The following is a 12,404-nucleotide window of genomic DNA, read 5'->3' on the forward strand; positions in this document are numbered from 1 at the left end:
ATACTCCGTCCTAAACCAGTTGCTCCAAAAAAATTGGAACAACTCAGGCTGAAACTTGACCTCTATGTTTCTATACAATCACTATCACTAAAGAAGTAGTACTCGGTAAAATAATGGGACTAAAGGCTGACAAGTCCCCTGGACCTGATGGCCAGCATCCTAGGGTCTTAAAAGAAGTGGCTGCAGAGATAGTGGATGCATTGGTTGTAATCTACCAAAATTCCCTGGATTCTGAGGAGGTCCCAGAGGATTAGAAAATTGCAAATGTAACGCCCCTATTTAAAAAAAGGAGGCAGACAGAAAGCAGGAAATTATAGACCAGTTAGCCTAACATCTGTCATTGGGAAAATGCTGGAGTCCATTATTAAGGAAGCAGTAGCGGGACATTTGGAAAAGCATAATTCAATCAAGCAGAGTCAGCATGGTTTTATGAAAGGGAAAATCATGTTTGACAAATTTGCTGGAGTTTGAGGATGTAACGAGCAGGGTGGATAAGGGGGAACCAGTGGATATCATGTATTTGGATTTCCAGAAGGCATTCGATAAGGTGCCACATAAAAGGTTACTGCACAAGATAAAAGTTCACGGGGTTGGGGGTAATATATTAGCATGGATAGAGGATTGGCTAACTAACAGAAAACAGAGAATCGGGATAAATGGGTCATTTTCCGGTTAGAAAACAGTAACTAGTGGGGTGCCACAGGGATCGATGCTGGGGCCTCAACTATTTAAAATGTATATTAATGACTTGGATGAAGGGACCGAGTGTAATGTAGCCAAGTTTGCTGATGATACAAAGATGGATGGGAAAGCAAGTTGTGAGGAGGACACAAAATCTGCAAATGGATATAGACAGGCTAAGTGAGTGGGGAAACATTTGGCAGATGAGTATAATGTGGGAAAATGTGAATTTATCCACTTTGGCAGAAAAAATAGAAAATCAAGTTATAATTTAAATGGAGAAAAATCGCAAAGGTCCCTGTGCATGAAACACAAAAAGTTAGTATTCAGGTACAGCAAGTGATCAGGAAGGCAAATGGGACGTTGGCCTTTATTGCAAGGGGAATAGAGTATAAAAGCAGAGAAGTCCTGCTACAACTGTACAGGGTATTGGTGAGGTCACACCTAGAGTACTGCGTACAGTTTTGGTCTCCATATTTAAGGAAGGATATACTTGCATTGGAGACAGTTCAGAGAAGGTTCAATAGGTTGATTCCGGAGATGAGGGGGTTGATTTATGAAGAAAGGTTGAGTAGGTTGGGCTTGTACTCATTGGAGTCGAGAAGAATGAGAGGTGATCTTATGAAAACAAACAAGATAATGAGGGGGCTCAACAAGGTGGATGCAGAGAGGATATTTCCACTCATGGGGAAGCCAGAACTAGGGGACATAGTCTCAGAAGAAGAGGCCGCCCATTTAAAACTGAGATGAGGAGAAATTTCTTGTGTTGGAGGTTTGTAATTCTGTGGAATTCTCTGCCCCAGAGAGCTGTGCAGGCTGGATCATTGAATATATTTAAGGTGGAGATAGACATATTTTTGAGCGATAAGGGAATAAAGGGTTATGAGGAGCGGGCGGGGAAGTGGAGCTGAGTCCATGATCAGATCAGCCATGATCGTATTAAATGGTAGAGCAGGCTTGAGGGGCAGAATGGCTGACTCCTGCTCCTATTTCTTATGTTCTCATGTTCTTATGAAATACGGTATTCATTCTGTGAACATATATTGAGGACTATAATAGTTGCAGCACATTATGTGCACCATCCAGTTGTGATATTATTGACGAGATTCAACACCGCCTCCAGTGCGCCAGTGCAGCCTTCGGCCGCCTGAGGAAGAGAGTGTTTGAAGACCAAGCCCTCAAATCTATCACCAAGCTCATGGTCTACAGGGCTGTAGTAATACCCGCCCTCCTGTATGGCTCAGAGACATGGACCATATACAGTAGACACCTCAAGTCGCTGGAGAAATATCACCAACGATGTCTCCACAAGATCCTACAAATCCCCTGGGAGGACAGACGCACCAACGTTAGCGTCCTCGCCCAGGCCAACATCCCCAGCATTGAAGCACTGACCACACTTGATCAGCTCCACTGAACAGGCCACATTATTCACATGCCCGACACGAGACTCCCAAAGCAAGCACTCTACTCTGAATTCCTTCACGGTAAGCGAGCCAAAGGTGGGCAGAGGAAACGTTACAAGGACACTCTCAAAGCCTCCCTGATAAAGTGCAACATCCCCACTGACACCTGGGAGTCTCTGGCCAAAGACAACCCCAAGTGGAGGGAGTGCATCCGGGAGGCCGCTGAGCTCCTCGAGTCTCGTCGCTGAGAGCATGCAGAAAACAAGCGCAGGCAGCGGAAGGAGTGTGCGGCAAACCAGTCCCACCCTCCCCTTCCCTCAACCACTGTCTGTCCCACCTGTGACAGGGACTGTGGTTCTCGTATTGGACTGTTCAGCCACCTCAGAACTCATGCTAAGAGTGGAAGCAAGTCTTCCTCGATTCCCAGGGACTTCCTATGATGATGATGATATGCACGTGATAATGCTTAAAATTCTCATCCTTGTTTTCAAATCCCTCGATGGCCTCGCCCCTCGCTATATTTGTAACCTCCTTCCTAATTTCCACACTTTTGTCCTCTATACCTCTATTTATGAAGCTCAGGATCCCATAAGCCTTTTAAACTGCTTTCTCGATCTGTTTTGCCACCTTCCAACGATTTCTGCACATGTCTCTCCGATCGCGCATCCCCTTTGGGATTGTACTCTTTAGTTTATATTTCCTCTCCTCATTCTTTCTACCAAAATGCATCACTTCACACTTTCACACTTAAATTTCATCTGCCATGTGCTCGCCCATCCCACCAGCCTGTCTGTGTCCTCCTGAAGTCTATCACTACCCTCCTCACTGTTCACTATATTTCCAAGTTTTGTGTCGTCTGCAAATTTTGAAATTGTGCCCTGTACACCCACATCCAAGTCATTAATATATATCAGGAAAAGCAGTGGTCCCAGTCCCGAGCCCTGGGGAACACCACTGTATACCTTCCTCCAGTCCCAGAAACAACCGTTCCCCACTACTCTCTGTTTCCTGTCACTGAGACAATTCCGTATCCAGGCTGCCACTGTCCCTTTTATTCCATGGGATTCAACTTTTCTGGCAAGCCTATTATCAAACGCCTTTTTTGGAAGTCTATGTACACCACGTCAACGCATTGCCCTCATCAACCTTCCCTGTTACCTCATCAATAAACTTGATCAAGTTGGTTAAACACAATTTTCCTTTAACGAATCCATGCTGGATTTCCTTACTTAATTTATGCCTATCCAAGTGGCTATTAATTATTTTGCTGATTACTGTTTCTAAAAGCTTCCCCATTACCGAGGTTAAACTAACTGGCCTGTAGGACTCCTTCAAACCTACCTCTTCACCTGTGCTAATATCCCTATGTGGCTCAGAATGTTTTACTACGTCAAAAACACAATATAGTTGCAAGTAGCTGTGAAGATTTCACTGGGTAGAATTACAGAAATGGCCATAGAACAATATTTTTGATTAAAGTGTAATCAGTCAGTGTTCTTCTAGATATTAGGACTCCGACATTGTCAAATTCAATGTCAAATCAAATCATTTAGCAATCAGAGATAGATCACATCTTTCATTAATGCCACACCGGTATTGTAATGACCTTGATTTTGAAAGGTCGGCCAGAACATTTAATTCGTTCAGTTACTGCCAGAATAAATTCAGTGATTGTCGTCAGCATCTGAATAAATAATCCACACACATTTGTTACTTGCACTCTGAGAAATAAATCTTTATTAGAAAACATGAACAGTTACTGTTGAAAATTAACACTGTAGTTGATGTTTTTAAAGCAAATGAATATAGCAATGAGTTTCACATTCACAAACATTACAATCAGAAAGTTGATAATACTGATGAATGGTGAACATTGTCATTCTCTGAGTGGACAAGGTGTCTTCATGCTGCAGTACAGTGACATGAGCAGTCACTGTGGGAATCCACGGAGTGACTCATGTCCACAGGTTTCTTACGGAGACTGAATATGGCAGTTGCATCCACGGGGTGATCTGTTGATATAGGAATACATGCTTGAGTCACTGTAGAACTAGTTTAAAAGAAATACTTGCTTCCATGTGCGTATTTATCTATATTATATTGAAAGTCTGCAGCACTTGACTTCTCAAAAGGAGGCCATTCGACCCATCGTGCCTGTGCTGCCTCGTTTGAAGAGCTATTCAATTAGTTGCACTCCCCTGCTCTGCCCATAAACCTGCAAATTTCCCCTTTTGCCACACTTTTGTGTCAACTTTCGCCACTTTTAAAGTGAGTTTTGCACATGCAAAGTTGTCACACTGATTGTGGAATTACAGTGTGCAAGTTGGACTTCGATGGGAGGTAAAAATTGGGCGGGGTGTAAAACGGGAGCCCAACCAAATCCAGGCAGATTCCCACTGGGAGTGTTAGGTTAAAATTACTCCCGTGGATTTCCCGGCACTAGAGTACAACCTTCTTCTCAAGGCTCTCTTGCTTTAAAACATGCATGGTATTGTTATTTGTTCAGCAAACAGGATCCGCACTACGGCAAACAGTCTACAAAGTCTATTTAAAAATAGTCTATGAACGGCAGCAAACAGAACTCATGACAAACTGCAACAACGTCTCCTGAATAAATACTGGGTGATTTCTTCAGCAACATGCAGTGAGTGGACTTCTTATGGTCTTAAACATTTATACAACTGGGGAATTTCAAATCTAATATTAATGAAATGCAATTTATAAAATAAACTTATGTAACTTGCTCTCTGTGAATATCAGACCATGAGTCATTTGCTAATCACGGCTTTGATATACCATGCTTAATTTTGTTTCTGTATTGCTTATAAATGGGATTACTTGACCTCATCTGGATTTGTGGGGACATTTTGAGCCATGCACTTGGTCAAATCCCAATCTTTGCTGAAACAAGAGAATTTCACTCTATACAACAATAAATAAAATTCCCTGTGATCAGATCAGCCATGATCTTATTAAATGGCAGAGCAGGCTTGAGGGACCGAATGGCCGACTCCTGCTCCTATTTCTTATGTAATGTGTCTCTTGTTCCTGTCACAATAAAAGTTGCTCCAATATTATTTTTTGTTAGAGTACATAAATGAATACTGTGGACTCACTGACTGGTAAACAGTGGAAATCGACATGGCGGGACAGTGTTTCCGTTGGCGAGCATTGTGCTAGGCACCGCTGAACTGGTTCAACTGAGTAGCATTTGGATTGTTGCCCGTCAAAGTCAATGATCTTTCCTAGTTCCACAAATTCCCGTCTAACTTTGCAGTCTGAAATTCAACAAAGTACAGTCTCTATTGTTGCAGCAAACATGAAGAAATGATGGTTTTTGGACAGAACACGATTTAAAATGAATTAAGATGCTCTTACCATCTTTGCAGGATTGTCCTGGGCATGTCCATGATTGGAAAAGGCCCTCAACATCTTTGGCTTCCTCTTGATTTGGCATCATCATTTTTTTCTCACCGTTATTAAGTCCACAAATACCACAGGTCTTACTCATCATCTGGTCAAGTACAATCTTCACACAAAGGCAAAACAAATTAATACCCTTCAACTACAGTTTAACAGAGATATATTTCATTCAATAATTTGTTAATAAGCATGAGGTACCTGCACTCTGACTCCATCAAAGAACAATTGGGCAATATTGATTGATGGTGCTTCTATAATAATGCCGTTGTCTTGCTCCCGAATAGTTACAACATCTAGAACAAGACAGACATCCATTTGTGCAACCAGATATTTTGATCTTCTAACACTTTATATAGACGACTCTTGCTACTAAGATAATGTTGTAAAATGCAAAGAGCTTTGAAACGCTCTGCTACAAGATGATTGTGAGCTGGATAGTGGGTGGCCTGACCTGCACAGAGAATGAGGTGCAGAGGGAAATGCTCACGGATTGAGGTGATGTGTTAGTAGATGGTGGCAGACTAAATGAACAAAGTTTATTTCTTCATCAAGAACTCCCATCATTAAAAAAGTGTGTTCCTTAATTTGGCATTGAGTTGAAGGAAGTTCAGTCAATGGAAGAATTTGGTTGGAAAAGGGAAACTTTACTAGAAGCAGCTAGTTGTCACAGCTTTTTAAACATGGTTTACAAATTCTGAAATCTACTTATCCAATTGAGGTATTTATCCACCACAGACCCAATCCTCGTACGGACCGGAGTCAAACAGGGCTGCGTCATCGCCCTAACCCTCTTCTCAATTTTCCTCACTGCCATGCTCCACCTCACAGTCAACAAGCTCCCCTACAGAACCAGTGGGAAGCTGTTTAACCTTCGCCGTCTCCAAGCCAGGTCCAAGACCACCCCAACCTCGGTCGTCGAGCTACAGTACGTGGACAACGCCTGCATCTGCGCACACAGAGGCTGAGCTCCAGGACACAGTCGACGTATTTACTGAGGTGCACGAAAGCATGGGCCTTACGATAAACATCTGTAAGACAAAGGTCCTCCACCAGCCTGTCCTCGCCCCTCAGCACTGCCCCCCAGTCATCAAGATCCACGGCGCGGCCTTGGACAAAGTGGACCATTTCCCATACTTCAGGAGCCTCTTATCAACAAGAGCAGACATTGACGATGAGATTCAACGCCGCCTCCAGTGCAGCCTTTGGCCGCCTGAGGAAAAGAGTGTTCGACTGTTCAGCCACCTGAGAACTCACTTTTAAAGTGGAAGCAAGTCTTCATCGATCCTGAGGGACTGCCTATGATGATGACTAGTTTCTTTATTTGTAAGAGTTACTCACCTTGTACCACTTTTTCTTGATTACTGAGAGTAGTTTCAACATTGTCCACTAAGAGTTTTATTCCATCCATTGTTGGATATGCTTCAATTACACTGTTAAAAATAAAACAGAAATCTGACAAACAGCAAGTAGGAATGATGGAGTCAAAGAAAAGTGGGCATGATAAAGTATTGGTTGTGTTACTGGACTAGTAATCTGGAGGCCTGGTCTAATAATACAGAAAATGCAAGATCACATCTCACACGACAGCTTGAGGATTTGAATTCCATTTTATCAAAAGCTGGCATCTGTAAACGTAACCCTGAAGTTCAGCTGTGGCTCAGGTGGTGGCACTTTCTTCTGAGTCGCAAGATTGTGGGTTTAAGTCCCATTTCAAGAGACTTGAGCACAAAATTCTTGACTGACACACACAGTGGAGTACTGAGGAACTGTCGGAGGGGCCGTCTTTCGGATGAGACGTTAATCAGAGGACCCACTTGCCCTCTCAGGTTGGCATAAAAGATCCCATGCCACTATTTTGCAGAAAAGCAGGGGCGTTATCCCTGGTGTCCTGGCCAACACTTATCCCTCAATCTACATCACAACAAAAGATTATCGCTGTAAAGTGCTTTAGGACGTCCTAAAGTCATGCAAATCTTTCTTTCTGTACAAACCAAACTGATTCACTAATGCCCCTTAGAGAAGAAAACCTGCCATCCTTACCCAGTCTGGGCCTATATGTGACTCCAGTTCCACACCAATTTGGTTGAATCTTAACTGCCCCCGAAGTGTCCTAGCAAGGCATTTGGTTGTACCAAACCCGCTACAAAGGATAACATTAGAGCCAGGCTGTTCTGCCGTGAAATCAGGAAGTATTTCTTTACAAAAAGGGTAGTGGAAATCGGACACACTCTCCCCGGAAAGACTGTGGATGCGGGAGGTCAATGGAATCTTTCAAGACCGAGATCAGTTTATTTTTGTTCGGTTAGGGTATCGTAGGGTGTTGAGCAAAGACAGATAAACGGGGCTGTGGCGCAGATCAGCCTTGTTCTAATTGAGCCTTGTTCCCAGCGTCCTGTGCACAGCAGCCTACCCTCCACTCCTCCTTCCTGTACTATCAACCATACATTAAGGACATTTACATCTGATTACTGATTATGGTAAAGATGACTTGTGATAGCTACTTACACATTGGGCACTGAGATTAGCAGCTTTATTGCCTTCTTTGTCTGCTGATTATTAGCGCGTCTCATCAATAAAACAAACTTTGGAGTCGGTGAACAATCTTTGGTCAGAACGTAGTGGCAATCATTCGGTATTTTATAGTTTAGTTCATTGCTGTCAAATGTGACAACGCGCTCATTTTCTGCAGTACACCCCCCTGCGGAAAAAAAGGATTACAGAAATGTTGGTCTCCAGGATTGCTCCTAAGTTGTTGACAAGATCCGATCAACAATTCTATTGACTTCCTTCTTAGCAAAAACGTTATACACAATTGTCAATATTTAGTATGGATTTCCTTATTGATATCTGTGCATTATCCAAAGTTTGCTTATAGGACACAATAGCCTCAATTTTTCTCATCTGTTACCATAATTTTTGGGTACTACTGCCACAGGTGAATTTAAAAAAAATTTGTTCCTGGGATGCGGGCGTCGCTGGCAAGGCCGGCATTTATTGCCCATCCCTAATTGCCCCTTGAGAAGGTGGTGGTGAGCCGCCTTCTTGAACCGCTGCAGTCCGTGTGGTGAAGGTGCTCCCACAGTGCTGTTAGGGAGGGAGTTCCAGGATTGTGACCCAGCGACGATGAAGGAACGGCCGATATATTTCCCAGTCAGGATGGTGTGTGACTTGGAGGGGAACGTGGAGGTGGTGGTGTTCCCATGCACCTGCTGCCCTTGTCCTTCTAGGTGGTAGAGGTCGCGGGTTTGGGAGGTGCTGCCGAAGAAGCCTTGGCGAGTTGCTGCAGTGCATCTTGTAGATGGTCCACACTGCAGCCAGGGGGCGCCGGTGGTGGAGGGAGTGAGTGTTGGAGGTGGTGGAGGGAGTGAATGTTTAAGGTGGTGGATGGGATGCCCAGCAAGCGGGCTGTTTTGTCCTGCATGGTGAATTTGGAAAATGGGCACAAGTCCCACCCTGCCGGTTGCATTCCAACACATTTCAGTGGACAGGATCTGTGGGAGTCTTATTTTAATATCTATTTGTAGGCACTTCAACAACAAGAGTCATTTCCCACCATTCTGGTGGGCAGGATGCCTGACAAAGAATGTCTATTTGAAATGGATACCAGGGTGTCTTAGACGCACTAGTATCCTGCAGATCAATGGGCACAGCAATCTAAGGCCCCCTGTATCATTCGGGCTCTAAGTTTACCAATTGATGTAAATCATTTATTCTTTTCTGCAGCAACATTACTGGCATTAATGGGTTTCCCAATGGGAATTTTCTTGTCTGAACGAAAAGAAGGGTTTACACAGAGATGCCAGGCAAGTTAGGACATCTAACCCATATTATCTCCATCATAATGACTGTCTACATCTCCCGCCTCTGCCCCTACCTCAGCCAATTTGCTGTTTAAAACTATTGCCGTGCTCTCCTGGCTGGCCCACACCCTCCATACACCACCTTACTCAAAACTCTGCTGCTGTATCCTCTTCAGCACCAAGTCCTGTTTATCCATCACCTGTGTGCTCACTGACCTGCATTGGCCACTGGTCCCCAACGCCTCCAATTTAAAATTCTCCTCCTGGTGTTCAGATCCCTTTGTGGCCTCCCTTTGACTGTAACTTCCTCAAGCCCTACAACCAACCGAGAACTCTGCATTCCTCCAACTCTGGCCTCCTGTATATTCCTCACCCCCTCCGCCCCATTACTGGCAGCCGTGACTTCAGCAGGCCGAAGCTCTGAAATTCCCTCCATAAATCTCCCTGCCTCTCCAACTCTCTCCCTGGCTTTATACTCCTCCCTAAAGCCTAGCTTTGACAGGATTTTGGCTCGGTGTTAATTTTTGTTTAATGACATAGAATGACAGAGTTTGCAGCTCAGAATCAGGCCAGTCGGCTCAACTGGTCCTGCTGGTGTTGGAATCTCCTCATGAGCCTCACCTCATCTCACCCGATCAGTATATTTGTCTATTCCTTTCTCTCTCACTAGCTAGTTTCCCCTTAAATGTATCTATGCTATTCACCTCAACTACTGCATGTGGTTCCACATTCCAACACTCTCTGGGTAAAGAGCTTTCTCCTGAATTTCCATTGGATTTATTGGTGACAGTCTTATATTTATGGCCCCAAGTTTTGAAAGTCGTCTAAATCTACCCTATCAAACCCCTTCATAATTTTAAAGATCTCTATTAGGTCACCTCTCAGCCATCTCTTTTTGCAAAGCAAAGAGCCCCAGAATGTTCAGTCTTTGCTGATAGTTATAACCACTCAGCTCCAGTACCATCCTCGTCAGTCTTTTTTGCACCAGTGGAATATGGAGACCAGAACTGTGCACAGTACTCTTGTGTGGTGTGGCCAAGGTCACCCTTGTAAATCTTTTTCGCACCATCAGTGCCTCTATATTCTTTTTGTAATATTGAGACCAAAACTGTGCACTCAGTGTGGTCGAGCCAGGATTCTATAAAGTTTAATGTAGCTTCTCTGCCTTTTAATTCTATCCTTCTGTGAAGCACCTTGTGATGTTTATCTACGCTAAAGTTGTACATAAATGCAAACTGTTGTTGTAACGAGCCACGATGAGAAAAATCTAGCCTTGTATTTCTCTGACCAACTTTCACGATCCATACTTCAGAAAAATAGACTTTCTTAAGAGGAAAAGAGCAATTATTACGTCAACAATCCCTCACTCCCAGTGGGGAAGATATGCTCACATACAACACAGGTCCGAGATGAGATGACAGCAGTGTACCCAATCCCTGGATCTCAGGCCTGTGCTGTCTCAGAACATAAGAGCATAAGGAAATAGGAGCAGTAGGCGGCCATACAGCTCCACTTCCCCGCCCGCTCCCCATAACCCTTCACTCCCTTATAGCTCAAAAATCTGTTCATCTCCGCCTTAAATATATTCAATGACCCAGCCTCCACAGCTCTCTGGGGCAGAGAATTCCACAGATTTACAACCCTCAGAGCAGAAATTCCTCCTTATTTCAGTTTTAAATGGGTGACCCCTTATTCTGAGACTATGTCCCTTAGTTCCAGATTCTCCCACGACAGGAAACATCCTCTCAGCATCTATCTTGTCGAACCTCCTCATTATCTTATATGTTTCAATAAGATCACCTCTCATTCTTCTGAACTCCAATATGTATAGGTCCAACCTACTCAACCTAGCCACATAAGTTAACCCCTTCATCTCCAGAATCAACCTAATGAACCTTCTCTGAACTACCTCCAATGAAAGTATATCCTTCCTTAAATACGGAGACCACATCTGTACGCAGTACTCTAGGTGTGGCCTCACCAATACCCTGTACAGTTGTAGCAGGACTTCTCTGCTTTTATACTCGATCCCCCTTGAAATAAATGCCTTCCTGATCACTTGCTGTACCTGCATACTAACTTTTTGTGTTTCATGTACAGGATCCCCAGGTCCCTCTGTACCGCAGAATTTTGTAACTTCTCTCCATTTAAATAATAATTGGCTTTTATATTTTTCCTCACACTTTCCCACATTATACTCCATCTGCCAAATGTTTCCCCACTCACTTAGCCTGTCTATATCCCTTTGCAGATTTTTTGTGTTCTCCTCATAACTTGCTTTCCCACCCATCTTTGTATCATCAGCAAACTTGGCTACATTACACTCAGTCCCTTCATCCAAGTCATTGATATGGATTGTAAATAGTTGAGGCCCCAGCACCGATCCCTGCGGCACCCCACTAGTTACTGTTTCCCAACCGGAAAATGACCCATCTATCCCAACTCTCTGCTCTCTGCTAGTTAGCCAATCCTCTATCCATGCTAATATATTACCCTCAACCCCGTGCATTTTTATCTTGTGCAGTAACCTTTTATGTGGCACCTTATCGAATGCCTTCTGGAAATCCAAATACACCACATCCACTGGTTCCCCCTTATCCATCCTGCTCGTTACATCCTCAAAGAACTCCAGCAAATTTGTCAAACGTGATTTCCCTTTCATAAAACCATGCTGACTCTGCTTGATTGAATTATGCTTTTCCAAATGTCCTGCTACTGCTTCCTTAATAATGGACTCCAGCATTTTCCCAACCACAGATGTTAGGCTAACTGGTCTACAGTTTCCTGCTTTTTGTCTGCCTCCTTTTTTAAAAAAAAAAATAGGGGCGTTACATTTGCAGTTTTCCAATCTGCTGGGACCTCCCCAGAATCCAGGGAATTTTGGTAGATTACAACCAATGCATCCACTATCTCTGCAGCCACTTCTTTTAAGATCCTAGGATGTAGGCCATCAGGTCCAGGGACTTGTCTGCCTTTGGTCTCATTATTTTATCGACTACTTTTTCTTTAGTGATTGTTTTAAGTCCCTTCCTCCCGATAGCCACAAGATTATCCATTATTGGGATATTATTAGTATCTCCTACAGTGAAGACTA

General features: G+C 43.6%; 1 protein-coding gene across 1 annotated transcript in view; it reads right to left on the reverse strand.

Moving 5' to 3' along the window:
- Nucleotides 1-3,989: 3,989 nt before the first annotated feature.
- The window catches only part of LOC139268358 (vitellogenin-like), an 88,567-nt gene continuing 80,152 nt past the window's right edge, over nt 3,990-12,404 (reverse strand). The window contains exons 32-37 of the mRNA XM_070886431.1: nt 8,016-8,208; nt 6,849-6,940; nt 5,709-5,803; nt 5,466-5,616; nt 5,204-5,365; nt 3,990-4,099 (exon numbers count right to left, since the gene is read on the reverse strand). Coding sequence (XP_070742532.1) covers nt 3,990-4,099; nt 5,204-5,365; nt 5,466-5,616; nt 5,709-5,803; nt 6,849-6,940; nt 8,016-8,208 — 803 coding nt within the window. The remainder of the gene's footprint in view (nt 4,100-5,203; nt 5,366-5,465; nt 5,617-5,708; nt 5,804-6,848; nt 6,941-8,015; nt 8,209-12,404) is intronic.

Source organism: Pristiophorus japonicus, chromosome 8 (assembly GCF_044704955.1).
Source record: "Pristiophorus japonicus isolate sPriJap1 chromosome 8, sPriJap1.hap1, whole genome shotgun sequence".
NCBI classification, from domain to species: domain Eukaryota; kingdom Metazoa; phylum Chordata; class Chondrichthyes; family Pristiophoridae; genus Pristiophorus; species Pristiophorus japonicus.